This window comes from Entelurus aequoreus, linkage group LG06 (genome assembly GCF_033978785.1).
Source record: "Entelurus aequoreus isolate RoL-2023_Sb linkage group LG06, RoL_Eaeq_v1.1, whole genome shotgun sequence".
Taxonomy (NCBI): Eukaryota; Metazoa; Chordata; class Actinopteri; order Syngnathiformes; family Syngnathidae; genus Entelurus; species Entelurus aequoreus.
Window position 1 is genome coordinate 56,398,389 of NC_084736.1, and position 15,217 is coordinate 56,413,605.

Below are 15,217 nucleotides of genomic sequence, written 5' to 3' on the forward strand. Positions count from 1 at the left end.
CTGAAACACTTACTGAATATGTGATTCTCAATATTAATTAATCATTAAAAAAAACAACTTGGTGTTTGGAGGAAAAAATTTAACTGGCCAGCTTTACACTCTGGTAAGAATGCAATAATTACTATAGGTGTCTGCCATCTTAGGAACCTCACTATTCAATTATTCACGGTGCTACAATTAAATTATCAAACCATTTTTTACAATCATGATTGTAATTAGAAAAAATAAATAGTTGTTCATACAAAATCCTTTGCATTGAACTTATTGAAACTAAAATGTGTTCTGTGGGTTTAAAAGTCTGCCTTTTTAAAATCATTCCAGCCAACTTCTCAGATGCCGCCATGTTGGCTAACAAGTCTGTTATATGTTTTTAAAACTGTCTAGGCAGCTGTGGTTGTGTTTTAAGGCTTTATCTTATGGTAAATCATCTATTTTTAGAGGTTTGTTAATCTATATTATTCGTCACGTGCATCTAAAATTATATGTATTTTAACACCTCCATTCATTTGTGTCCTGTGTATCGATAAGGGAAATTAAGCAGTAGGAATCTGACCAATATAGTTTTGTTTTCAGGATTCCTACTCCTATGTGCGCTCCTCAGCTACTGCAGTAGCATATGACAGCAAGCAGTACTACCAGCAGCCAACTGCAAACGCAGCTGTGGCTGCTGCTGCTCAGCCCCAACCCACAGTAGCCGAGTCCTACTATCAAACAGGTACTGTACAAGTCATCACAATCATCTTTAATTTGTTTTGAACCGTTGCTTTTCTCTGTTGTATTGATTTTACAGCTATTGTTTTTTGAAAATAAAGGAGTTTATTTAAAATGTTCTTTAATCTACACACACAGGGTTGAATGTAGGGGTGTGGGGAAAAATCGATTCGAATTCGAATTGCGATTCTCACGTTGTGCGATTCAGAATCGATTCTCATTTTTAAAATTTTTTATTTTTTATTTATTTAATTTTTTTTTTTTAATTAATCAATCCAACAAAACAATACACAGCAATACCATAACAATGCAATCCAATTCCAAAACCAAACCCGACCCAGCAACACTCAGATCTGCAATAAACAGAGCAATTGAGAGGAGACACAAACATGACACAGAACAAACAAAAAGTAGTGAAACAAAAATGAATATGATCAACAACAGTATCAATATTAGTTACAATTTCAACAAAGCAGTGATTAAAAATCCCTCATTGACATAATCATTAGACATTTATTAAAAAAAAAAAAATTAACAAGTGTCACAGTGGCTTACACTTGCATCTCATAAGCTTGACAACACACTGTGTCCAATATTTTCACAAAGATAAAATAAGTCATATTTTTGGTTCATTTAATAGTTAAAACAAATTTACATTTTTGTAATCAGGTGATAAAACATTGTCCTTTACAATTATAAAAGCTTTTTACAAAAATCTACTACTCTGCTTGCATGTCAGCAGACTGGGGTAGATCCTGCTGAAATCCTATGTATTGAATGAATAGAGCAGGGGTCACCAACACGGTGCCTGCGGGAACCAGGTAGCCCGTAAGGACCAGATGAGTCGCCCGCTGGCCTGTTCTAAAAATAGCTCAAATAGCAGCACTTACCAGTGAGCTGGCATTTACAGAGAAAAAAGTGCTGCACTTTCCCTCTGTGCAGATGGTGCTGAAAGACAATGCTTCTGCATCTGAGGCTTTTGACAAAGTTGCAGAAAAGTACTCTCAGGTCATAAACAGAGTTGGGCAAGAGTTTGAGAACAGGTTTTGTGACCTGGATCAGCTTGAGCCATGTGTGTCGTTCATTTCTAATCCTTTCATGAACGTGGACATATCATGCATTGCTGAGCAGTTAAGTGCAACATTCAGCCTGGATGCTGAACAGGTGGAGATTGAAATTGTAACACTGCAAAATGACCTCCACCTCAAAGCCCACCAGGCTGCACCAAACTTTTGGTGCCTTGTTGACATAGAAAAGTACAGTGGTGTATGCGCAGCAGCTATGAAGGTTGCAAGCCTGTTTGGTTCAACTTATCTTTGTGAATCAGCCTTTTCTGACATGAACTTCATCAAGAACAAACACAGAACACGCCTCACAGATGCACATCTGCAAGACTCACTCAGAGTTGCAGTGTCAAGTTACACACCAGAGTACAACACACTAGTTAACAGCATGCAATGCCAGGCTTCCCACTAACTGACAAAGAAACAGATAACAGATTTGGTGTCCAGTTCAAAGTGTGACATGATTTATTTAAAAATTTGAGAGTTGACTTTTGTATTTTACATGAGTTATTATTTGTACAAACATGGTGCAAAGTAATTCATGATTTGTTAAAAAATGTTAGTGGCTAGCTAGTTCAAATGGGATATTGTGATTTCACAAGACTGTCTTAGAAGTGATCATTTGAAAATGTTCAATTTGAAAAATGTGCACTTAGAGAAAATATAAAAATAAAGTGTTGCATATTGATATTTATCTGTTTCTATATATATTTATTGTGAGAAATCATTAAGATGATCAGTGTTTCCACAACGATAAATATCATTAATTGTTAATAATAACATAGAGTTAAAGGTAAATTCAGCAAATTGGCTATTTCTGGCTATTTATTTAAGTGTGTATCAAACTGGTAGCCCTTCGCATTAATCAGTACCCAAGAAGTAGCTCTTGGTTTCAAAAAAGTTGGTGACCCCTGGAATAGAGAATCGTTTTGAATCGGGAAAAAAATAGTTTTTGAATCGAGAATCATGTTGAATTGAAAAAAAAAAGGATTTCGAATCGAATCGTGACCCCAAGAGTCGATATTGAATCGAATCGTGGGACACCCAAAGATTCACAGCCCTAGTTTGAATGTATACATAAAGGCATGAATGTTTACATACATTCATCTCAATGATTTACTGTAAAAGTGGTGCTGAAGGTTGTAGAATGTCAACTTGACAAGGATTAGGGCTGTGACAATTTGTCGACTTGGTCGATGTCATCAGTGACATTAACACGTCGACGTCAAATACCATGCATCTATGCGTTGCTAAAAGATGGCCGTGCACGGAGCAAAAGAATGAGAATTAAATTTTACTTCTACACAAGTTAAGAATGTATTTTGGAGCCAAAGTTGTTTGGATGTGTCAGCACTAAGTCAACGTCTGGTTGAAGATTTGACTGTCACTCTCCAGATGAAAGGAAATTAGTTAGCTGTTCAAGAACAACCGTGGAACCACCATTAACTTCAAACACTCCAGGGTTATTTTCCCAAAGAAAATAAGGCTCTGCTTGGAAATCATCACCAAATGTTTTCTGGATAAAAGTATGTTAAGTCCAGAGAAGACCAAAATTTAACTATTAAGCAGAATGGTCCTGGGTTTACAGTTTTGGAGTGGCGGAAACACACTCACACTCCATTCCAGAAAGTTAAACCCTTTGCCACATTCCCTCCCCTGCGAGTCAATTTTTGCTCGCAATAATGAAGTCTCTGTTAATTAATGCTGTTGCTGCCCTGTGCAGAGAATTGTAAAGGCTTTTTATTCACTAAAAGATTACCTGTTCTAATTTTAAACACCTAACATGACTTATGTTGTGATCTAACACAAAATAAATATATTTAGACATTTTGAGGTGTTAAGCTTTTCGACTAAATAGTAGTGAGTTTATTCTACCCTCCATGTATAGTTTTGACTATGTGAATGAGAGGAAAGCATAAATTAGTATACAATCGGTCTTCATATATGAAGTACAGTATGTACTGTATATCCTCCAATGTCCACAATTTGTTTTTCAGCCCCCAAAACAGGATATAGTCAGGGGGTAACATCGTATACCCAGACTCAGCAGACCCGTCAGGTGACCGTGATAAAGCCAGCTGCTCCAAGTCCTGCTACATCGTCATTCTCCATTTATCCTGTGACCTCGACTGTCCAGCCTGTGGCTGCTGCAGCGTCTGTGGTCCCCACATATTCGCAGAGTCCAACTTACAGCACAAATGCTGTCACCTACTCTGGTAGGTTCATACTCCAAATTGATACTTCTATCGTGTTTATTTTGAGGTTTTCTTTGTCTTTCGGTTTTTCTGCCAGAGGACCGAAAGACAATGCACCATACCTTGTACAATGTGGCAAAGTTCTGTCCCAAATGACTAATTACAACTGTAAAATCATCTTTTTCCAGGAACCTCTTATTCAGGATATGAAGCTGCAGTATATTCAGCAGCCTCAAGTTACTACCAGCAACAGCAGCAGCACCAGAAGCACGCAGTGGCTGCTGCGGCTGCTACTGCAGCATGGACAGGGAACACTTTCACTAAGAAACCTCCCTTTCAGAATAAGCAGGTCCGACCCAAGCAGCCACCAAAACCTCCCCAGATCCACTATTGTGATGTCTGTAAGATCAGCTGTGCGGGGCCTCAGGTGAGTTCAATTGTATACTGTCTAATTATTCAACATGCATTTGGTAACAGTATACCACAAAAGTGAATACATTTCTCACCTCCCATTTCAGTAGGGATGGGTACTGTTCACATACACTATATTGCCAAAAGTGTTCCGCCACCTGCCTTGACTCACATATGAACTTGAAGTGCCATACCATTCCTAACCCATAGGGTTCAATATGATGTCGGTCCACCTTTTGCAGCTATTACAGCTTCAACTCTTCTGGGAAGGCTGTCCACAAGGTTGCGAAATTTTTGACCATTCTTCCAAAAGCGCATTGGTGAAGTCACACACTGATGTTGGTCCAGAAGGCCTGGCTCTCAGTCTCCGTTCTAATTCATCCCAAAGGTGTTCTATCGGGTTCAGGTCAGGACTCTGTGCAGGGCAGTTAAGTTCATCCACACCAGACTCTGTCATCCATGTCTTTATGGACCTTGCTTTGTACACTGGTGCACAGTCATGTTGGAAGAGGTAGGGGCCTGCTCCAAACTGTTACCACAAGGTTGGGGGCATGGAATTGTCCAAAATGTTTTGGTATCCTGGAGCATTAAAAGTTCAAAGGGGCCAAGCCCAAATTCTGAAACACAAGCCCACACCATAATTCCTCCTCCACCAAATTTCACACTCGGCACAATGCAGTCCGAAATGTACCATTCTCCTGACAACCTCCAAACCCAGAATCGTCCCATCAGATTGCCAGATGGAAAAGTTGGATTCATCACTCCAGAGAAGGCGTCTCCACTGCTCTAGAGTCCAGTGGCGACGTGCTTTACACCACTGCATCCGACGCTTTGCATTGGACTTGGTGATGTATGGCTTAGATGCAGCTGCTTGGCCATGGAAACCTATTCCATGAAGCTCTATGCGTACTGTACGTGGGCTAATTAGAAGGTCACATGAAGTTTGGAGCTCTGTAGCAACTGACTGTGCAGAAAGTTGGCGACCTCTTTGCACTTTGCGCTTCAGCATCCACTGACCCCTCTCTGTCAGTTTACGTGGCCTACCACTTGGTGGCTGAGTTGTTCCCAAACTTTTCCATTTTCTTATAATAAAGCAGACGGTTGACTTTGGAATATTTAGGAGCGAGGAAATTTCACGACTGGATTTGTTGCACAGGTGGCATCCTATGACAGTTCCACGCTGGAAATCAGTAAGCTCCTGAGAGCGGCCCGTTTTTGAATCACTTAGTTTGTTGGCATTGAAAATTGCAACATTACATAGAAGTAGTTTGGCCCAGTCCGCTCTCAGGGCTGCTGGAGTGATCAAGTGCGAAGAGCCGGCTAAATCGACAACCGGCCGCAACCAAAGTACCGTAACGTGGCACTGTTGGATTTTTCTTGAATTGGTGTCTGCTACGACTAGTGGGATTCGGTCAGTGCCAAAAAACGCCAGATTTGGTACCCATCCCTACATTTCAGCTACCTTTTTTTTAGCAGTGACACTAAGTCAGGAGCGTCAAATAATACTAATGGTGAATGTGTTTATCAATTTGTGCTTTAGACATACAAGGAGCACTTGGAAGGCCAGAAGCACAAGAAGAAAGAAGCGGCTCTGAAGGTTTCACAGAACAGTAACAGCAGCAGTGGTAGTGGTGCTGGGTCATTGGCTCGAAGTTCTCAAAATCAACTTCGCTGTGAGCTTTGTGATGTTTCATGCACTGGTGCAGATGCATATGCTGCCCATATCCGTGGAGCCAAACATCAGAAGGTATGGTTATGCATAGATCATCATATGAGATTAACCCGCACATACTTTATTATTATTATTATTACTTCTGAAAGGACATTTCACCTTTTTTTCAAAGTAAGTCATCAGTTGTAAATTTTAAGTGTGGAGTTTGCTTGTTAATACCTCTAGAAGGTGTTTCCCCTGGAGGTGGTCACTATTGGGTTGTTTTTGGTGCTTTGGCCAGGTGTGACTGGTGAACGATCGTCTGCCTGGTCGGCAACAAAACAACTTGTTAGTGGCTACTCGGGACGGCGTGGCGCAGTTGGGAGAGTGGCCGTGCCAGCAACCTGAGGGTTCCTGGTTCAATCAACACCTTCTGCCAACCTCGTCACGTCCGTTGTGTCCTTGAACAAGACACTTCGCCCTTGCTCCTGATGGGTCATGGTTAGGGCCTTGCATGGCAGCTCACGCCATCAGTGTGTGAATGTGTGTGTGAATGTGGAAATAGTGTCAAAGCGAGTACCTTGGAGGTAGAAAAGCGCTATACAAGTATAACCCATTTACCATTTTACCATTTACTCTTTGGAGCATGGATGTCAGGAAAGTTGACACTTATAATGTAGAACTGAAGAAGCTTTTTGGATGAAAAATGAGATGTCCTCAAACTAGAGTTCAGTTGACGGAAGATTGTATTTGAGTAAAGATGCCAGAGCATTGTTGTAGTCTTTGGCAGTGATGAAGACTGCTTTTTTCCTGAAGGTTTACTCCTCTCATATATTTAATTAGAGGCACCAAGTATTAGGCTATGTTCACACTCCAGGCTCGGATGTCCAATTCAGATTTTTTTATCAAATCCAATTTTTTTGGTGGCCGTTCACTTTACCATAAAAATGCGATTTCTAATGTGAATGCCATCTGATTTGCATGCGGACTTGACGTCTCACGTGCTGCAGTGTTTATGGAAGTTGAAATAGCTCTGGCTCGGTACTGGCACATTTGTGGCAATTTCAAGGATTTTTTAACCTGACTCTCGCCAGACCCATGTAGTTCGCTGAGCTCAACACAAGGGTCTGGGCTCGAAGGCATTGCAAACCGATCAGGATCGCCGGGCGGGATTTCATAGATTTGACGTAGTGCCGAAGGGACTGTTTGATTCAAACAACAATGGCGGCACGGAGCGAGGTGTCGTGTGCTGACAATGATTCTGCTAAAGCAACTGTTTTGCGACATTGATTGAATATTAACTATATAAAAGATGAGCAGAGTACGGTTTTGAAGGCATTTATTGGGGCAAGGATGTTTTGGCTCTTCTTCCGTTCGGGTTTGGATTTCCCATCGTCCCTCTCAACAGCGTCACGGGTTGATTTCCATGTGAGTGGTTGAAGTAGCACGTCATTCAAGATAACGGACAAGTAGTTTATCCAATCACATACAATTATTTTTTTACAAGGACCCGCCTTCTGAAATACGTCTCCTATTGAGAACTCCCAGATCAATGTGTGGAGCTCAGCGAACGACCAGGATCTGGCGAGAGTCAGGTTAAGGATTTTTTGCAATCAAAGTCAACATTTTAAACCAAATTATTGCACGTAGAAAATTAAGAAGGAAGTATTTTGGCTGGTTGAGTTTTACGGGATAATTCGCTTTGTCTGTGGGCAGACAGGAGTGGTGGAAGTTTCACGTGAGTTCGTAAAACATTTTATTTTCACCTGTTTGCTGCTCCATTGTCAACTATTTATTTTATAACTGTCTATTTTGGCGAAATAACTATGCCGCTTATCGCTTTTCATTGACATTGTGGTAGGATGAATGCGAACGGAGTGTACGCATCGCGTATATATCCGATTTATTTCCACATCTGAAAGAGGCCACATTGACATGAAAAAATCCGAAACAGGTCACATATGGGCAAAAAAACTGGAATTGACCTGCAGTGTAAACAGGACTTTAAATATGTCTGACTGATGCATTACTATCCAACACCCACAAACATAACTATAGTCTTATATTGATACTTGTCAAAGCTGAACATTTACTCTTTAATGTCTTGAAGTAGGCAAAGGTCTCCTTAGTTCATCTCTTCTTAAATTTCATGTGTGTTGGCTGTATTCAAATGAAAGATGTTGATCTATTGATTGATCTTGTTGCTCTACTTTAATGAGGGTTTTTAAACATATATTTCTGCAGGTGGTGAAGCTTCATACCAAACTTGGCAAGCCCATTCCCTCGACTGAACCCAGCATGGTGACCCAGAGCTCATCCTCCGGCACGGCTGTCCCCAACAAAAGCATCACATCTACCTTGAACAACTCCTCAGGCAGCAGCTCTCTGGGTGTGGCTTCCTCCTCGTCCCCTGCTACATCCAGCACCCCCTACCTAAAACCTGTCAGCCTAGTCAGCAATGGTGCAATGGGTGTCAAGAACCTGTTAGCCAGCAATTTTTCCACTGCCAACTCTACCACACCTGGGAAGAAAATCAACACACCCAAGATCAATTTTGTTGGTTAGTACTATAACTAAAAGCCTCTCTGCTTTTTTGAGGTAGGTCTATAACAAATAACAGTATCTTCCAATTAGTTTGAAATAGAAGCAGAGGAAATGCCTTATATGGTAATTCTTGGTCTTCCAATTTTTAAAAGAATTTGCTGCCTTTTTCCAAATACATGAGAGGTAATCTTAGTTTAGCAAAGAGACACCATTACCCCAGCCATTCATCGTCCAATGCACATGACATTAAAAATTGTCCCAATAGAACTGTTGTGTAAAGCAAATTCAACATATATCCACCAGTTTTATGTACTGCCCATCCTCATGAAGGTCACAAGTGAGCTGGAGCATTTCCCGATTAACCGGTGAGATCCAGGGTACATCAAGGGGCTTGACAAAAATGAATTCAATAAATATTTTTAATTAATTCAAAATTAAGACAATCTAGTAAAAATTATTGCAGTGTAGGTCAGGGGTTTCCAACTTTTTACAGCGAGGGCCACATTCAGAAAAATTGAATGTTTTGGGGGCCATTTTGATACATTTTGTATGTTTAAAGATGCTAAAAGCATACCAATGTACGTCAATATATGCTAAGCTAGCTGGACAAAACATCCACGTTAGCTTTGTGTTACAGGTGACCAAGGAAATAACTGTAAAAGCTAATGATTAAGGCTGTCAAAAATGAGTTGTGCAATTTATCACAAAAATAGTGAATTAATCACGTGTATACACATATTAATCACGCAATTTAATTTGCTCCTTTACCTTCGAATCTATTCTAACAATAAAATGGAATTTGTGACCACACATTTGAAATTTTTTTCAAATGGAAATTTCGAAGTTAATTTAAGTTATACAAGTGGGTAATAGACTACTAATGAATATTTGCGATTAATCATTATTAATCCAAATTGAATAGTGTAATTAGTCTGATTTAAAAAATAATTGTTTGACAGCACTACTAACCTCTCGATAATTAATTTATTTTATTTATACTATCTGTCGCGGGCCAACAAAAAATGGGCTGCAGGCTGAAATCTACCCGAGGGCAGCACTTTGGACACCTCTAGTGTAGAGGTTGTGGTTATGCATTGTATTTATGTATCGTGACGCTATTTGTGACTAATTGTGTTATTGTATAACTTGAAATAACATTGACATGTTTTGCATGCAGGTGGAAATAAACTGCATATTACATCAAAGTCTGAAGAGGGAAAAGCTGAGCTGACCAAGATTATGCCGACCTCCGGTGCTTCAGATTCAAAAACAGAAGTTTCAGATTCTCTGACAACATCCGCACTGGCTGCACTGCAGAGTGACGTCCAGCCTGTTGGCCATGACTATGTTGAAGAGGTCAGTCTCGGAATGAACTATTTTTAGTTGAGACTGAATGACAGCGGCTATTTCAAGACGTGCAACTAATTTCTAGGTCCGAAACGATGAAGGCAAAGTCATCCGTTTCCATTGCAAGCTCTGTGAATGTAGTTTCAATGACCCCAATGCAAAGGAAATGCACCTCAAGGGACGTAGACATCGCCTGCAATACAAGGTTCGTTGTTTTGCATTGGAATTTCCTAAAGGGGCCCAATCCAAAATTTAAATTTTTTTTAGACTTGGGTATTAGTTTAAAATATGTTTGCCATATGGGCTTGGTGTGTTAAGTAAGCCCTAGTTTAATTTGTATGCCATTCCTAAGTTCTATTCATTTTGAAATATGCTATTAAGAAATGGTTGAGGCCCAATCTTCTAACTAGTGAACATATTCGACCCCCAACTTTAATACAAAGGGATCTTCTTCCAATCTATACTCTACTAGTCTAAGAATGTGCATTTAATACAATCTAACGTAAATGTTTTAAGGAGGGGTTAAGGTGAAAATAATAACAGTATATTTCCGAAATAAAGCCCTGTTTTGGTTGCTGACAAGTTATGAAATCAGTTGACACTTCCATGCCAGATTCAAACCCACTACAACTCTGAACGTTTCATTTGCTTTTTTTCTTGGTTTAAAAATGTAGAAAAAGGTGAACCCAGACCTGCAGGTAGAAGTGAAGCCAAGCATCCGAGCACGGAAGATTCAAGAAGAGAAGATGAGGAAACAGATGCAAAAAGAGGAGTACTGGAGAAGACGAGAGGAAGAGGAACGCTGGAGAATGGGAATGCGGTATGGTTGTTGTGATGACTTGTCAGTGGCAAGAAGATTTAGTATACAGGACACAAGAAGTAGTTCTCCTTGGTTTAAAGGAAAAACACCCCAGTCCTACTGTGGTTGAAGACAGCAAAATCATGTATTTGATAAAAGTACAATGCTAATTTACCTTATTATTTTGGCATGCACATTCTGCAGACTTTAGGTATTGATGGGCACCAACAAATTAAAATGTGTAGATTACACATTTGACAACATTGTGACTGATAGTGGGAACACTGATAGTATTGTCAGTACAACTGCAGCAAGTTAGGTTCAGCTGCCACATATTTTCAGACGATATGAGGAGGACATGTACTGGAGACGTATGGAGGAAGAACATCATTGGGATGAGCGACGTCGTGGACCAGATGGAGGGTACCAACCTGGTCCTCCAGGTCTACTCGGAGTTCGCCCTGGCATTCCAGGATTACAACCTCAGGGTCATGGGGTAAGGCCTTGTATTGTTTTGAAGTGGTTGGTATTGCTGGTTTAAACAGACGTTGGGTTATAGTAAGGGTTGTCTGATAAAATCGGCCAATTGTGGCATAAAATGTGATATTGGATCATCTCGGTATCATTTTCTTTCGGCTAATTAGTGTATTAGATAAATTACACGTCCTCATTTTTCACTTATGATTGGTCATTCTGCTCATTCTTATGCCCACTACACACACACTCAGTTCAATATGTATTTTTGTGTGTTTGGCACATTCCTTTCATGTGAATATATGCCGTCAAAATCATTTGCTCCAAACATGTGCGTGTGCATGTTAGACTGGAGATGTGTCGATCGATCAGTATTGGGCGATTTCCTTGAAAAAGCATTTGATTGGCCAATGTCGATTGCAAAAGCTGACCCCCACTGGCTGACACTGTATTTATTTTTGGTTTTCCAGCTGGGGCTGGTAGCGAACTGTATCTCCATACTGGGGATGTACTGATATGAACAATTCATCAGTTTTTGTGACCAAAATTATCACCGTTTTCATCAGTATTGAATGTGCTTGACAGTACCTATGCACACACTGAAAAATGTTGACAAAATGTATTTAAAAAAAAAAAATCTATTTAGACAGACTGTTAGAAAACCACTAATTTTCATGTTTTTTATGTAATGCTGATAGTATTAGTCTTAGTATTTTATCTGTTTTGAATGGCTAAGTTTTTATTGGTTCAAACATTGGTTTCTACTTAATTATTATTATTTCTGGTGGGTATGGTGTCCTCCTATGCTTAGCAGTCTTAAACTCATCGTAAAAACATGTCTGTCTTGTATAGAACCAAACCAGATGTAATTTATAAATAAATAAATGATAAATGGGTTATACTTGTATAGCGCTTTTCTACCTTCAAGGTACTCAAAGCGCTTTGACAGTATTTCCACATCTACCCATTCACACACACATTCACACACTGATGGCGGGAGCTGCCATGCAAGGCGCTAACCAGCACCCATCAGAGGCAAAGGGTGAAGTGTCTCGCCCAAGGACACAACGGACGTGACTAGGAAGGTAGAAGGTGGGGATTGAACCCCAGTAACCAGCAACACTCCGATTGCTGGCACAGCCACTCTACCAACTTCGCCACGCCGTCCCCCACACATTATACACATTATAAAAAGACCAACGACACTAAATTGACATGGAAAATTATGTTAGATCTGAGAGCTTCTGCTAGAGACAACTACTAGCTCTGTGTTATTAGCATGTAGCATCGCCTTGCTCTACTCCCAAACCCATGTAGCTAAACGAGCTGAAATGACCCCTTGTTAACGGGAGGTAGGCACACAGCGAATGGTCAACAGTCGAAAGACACATTCTGACTGTTGGAGGTAAAAGAGTCCGCATTATCATTGTGTTATCTTTAAAAGGGGGCATGTGACATTTTAACATGCTTTATCAGTATCCTGCAGGTTCATGCTTTAAACCCCGCTTCGAAAAGCTGTGTACTACAAAACATGCTCATTGTAGCCATTAATCCTGACGTCATTTTAATAATAAAAAAAAAAAATCAGCACGTTTTATTAATTTCTTTATTTTGTATTTGTTTTATTATCATAAATCCAATCAATTATTATTATTTTGTTTTAATTGAATATTTGTGCCCTGCAGCCTCCACGTCGTCCTGACTCCTCGGATGACCGCTATGTCATGACCAAGCATGCCTCCATCTACCCCTCAGAAGAAGAGCTGCAGTCTATTCAGAAAATTGTCTCGATCACAGAGCGTGCCCTCAAGCTGGTGTCAGACATAATAACAGATGAGAACATGGCCAAGGAAGAAGACAAAGACGAGAAAGATGCATCTAAGGAAAAGTGTGATATCAATGACAGGTATGACCGCTTTCACTGCATTTTTTGGGGAATTTTGCCTATCGTTCACAATCATTATGAGAGACAAGAAGACAAAAGGTTTTTTTTCCCTTTTGCAGTCTAACTTGTAAAAATCTGCTCGTTCTAGGTAGCTCGTTCAATGCAGCTAATAGGAGCAATCCATTCGACCTCTAAATCAGACATTGTTATTGTAAGAAAGAACACTGAGGAACTATTTTTCTATCGTAGTAACACATCTGCGTGCTTTGGTATTAGCCGTAAAAGCTATCTACGGCAAGAAAATCAATCAATCAATGTTTACTTATATAGCCCTAAATCACAAGTGTCTCAAAGGGCTGTACAAGCCACAACGACATCCTCGGTACAGAGCCCACATACGGGCAAGAAAAACTCACCCCAGTGGGACGTCAATGTGAATGACTATGAGAAACCTTGGAGAGGACCGCATATGTGGGTAACCCCCCCCCTCTCTAGGGGAGACCGAAAGCAATGGATGTCGAGTGGGTCTGACATAATATTGTGAAAGTCTAACACATCAGCGAAAGTCCAGTCCATGGTGGGGCCAGCAGGAACCATCCCGAGCGGAGACGGGTCAGCAGCGTAGAGATGTCCCCATCCGATGAACAGGCTAGCGGTCCACCCCGGGTTGGGAGCAGAGTAGAAAAGAAAAGAAAAGAAACGGCAGATCAACTGGTCTAAAAAGGGAGTATATTTAAAGGCTAGAGTATACAAATGAGTTTTAAGATGAGACTTAAATGCTTCTACTGAGGTAGCATCTCTAACTTTTACCGGGAGGGCATTCCATAGTATTGGAGCCCGAATAGAAAACGCTCTATAGCCCGCAGACTTTTTTTGGGCTCTGGGAATCACTAATAAGCCGGAGTTCTTTGAACGCAGATTTCTTGCCGGGACATATGGTACAATACAATCGGCAAGATAGGCAGGAGCTTGACCGTGTAGTATTTTATACGTAAGTAGTAAAACCTTAAAGTCGCATCTTAGGTGCACAGGAAGCCAGTGCAAGTGAGCCAGTATAGGCGTAATATGATCAAACTTTCTTGTTTTTGTCAAAAGTCTAGCAGCCGCATTTTGTACCATCTGTAATCTTTTAATGCTAGACATAGGGAGGCCCGAAAATAAAACGTTACAGTAATCGAGACGAGATGTAACGAACGCATGGATAATGATCTCAGCATCGCTTGTGGACAAAATGGAACGAATTTTAGCGATATTACGGAGATGAAAGAAGGCCGTTTTAGTAACACTCTTAATGTGTGACTCAAACGAGAGAGTTGGGTCGAAGATAATACCCAGATTCTTTACCGAGTCGCCTTGTTTAATTGTTTGGTTGTCAAATGTTAAGGTGGTATTATTAAATAGATGTCGGTGTTGAGCAGGACCGATAATCAGCATTTCCGTTTTCTTAGCGTTGAGTTGCAAAAAATTCTACGTCAGCACGAAACAAGTTTAAATTTGTAATGCACAACTCAATGTGATTAAACACCAATTTGTACTGTGTGAAAAACATGAACATATTACAGTATCTGTAAAGTATTATTTCAGGTTTTGTTTGTACACAGCTAGCCAGACAGTGTATGTACTGTAGTTGTGATGACATGCTGCATGTATCATGATCAATATTATAGTGACTCACTCGATGTTTGGTCCAGCTGGCCAGGGATGTTTTTACCGGTTAATTATGGGTAAGCACACCATTTGTCGAAATAGCTTTGCTTCAAATTCCACATTTTGCAGCTTCGATTCACTTTCACCTCACTCTATTGGCTTCAGTCTGCTCCAACGTCTCACTCTTCCTTCGTTCCCCCCTTCTAAAAGCAGTAGTTAATTCTCCATAAAATCAGATTGAAGAAGATAAGGTTGTGAATCCTAAATTGCCCAAAAATAGTTGTCTTTTTTGTTTGTTACCAAGTCTGCCATGATTAGAACACACACAAGGGTTTTGTATCCAGAAATAGGAACACACATTGTCGGACGTGCGTTGCTATGGAAACGGAAAACAAAGCGCAGAAGAAGTCAATGATTAAAATGATCAAAAATACGGTAAATATTGTACATATTACATATTGTTAGGAAGGTGTCTGTTACTACATTATA

At 40.3% G+C, this 15,217-nt stretch overlaps 1 protein-coding gene across 3 annotated transcripts in view; it reads left to right on the top strand.

The window, feature by feature from the left end:
- zfr (zinc finger RNA binding protein) overlaps positions 1–15,217 on the top strand; it is a 42,829-nt gene that overhangs the window by 12,755 nt on the left and 14,857 nt on the right. For 2 of the 3 annotated variants that reach the window (XM_062051031.1, XM_062051033.1), the window contains exons 4-13: positions 574–715; positions 3,773–3,991; positions 4,159–4,397; positions 5,922–6,128; positions 8,277–8,592; positions 9,754–9,932; positions 10,009–10,128; positions 10,598–10,743; positions 11,065–11,218; positions 12,882–13,102. In XM_062051031.1, the coding sequence (XP_061907015.1) occupies positions 574–715; positions 3,773–3,991; positions 4,159–4,397; positions 5,922–6,128; positions 8,277–8,592; positions 9,754–9,932; positions 10,009–10,128; positions 10,598–10,743; positions 11,065–11,218; positions 12,882–13,102 (1,943 nt within the window). The remainder of the gene's footprint in view (positions 1–573; positions 716–3,772; positions 3,992–4,158; positions 4,398–5,921; positions 6,129–8,276; positions 8,593–9,753; positions 9,933–10,008; positions 10,129–10,597; positions 10,744–11,064; positions 11,219–12,881; positions 13,103–15,217) is intronic. The other variant, XM_062051032.1, reaches the window with a different exon arrangement.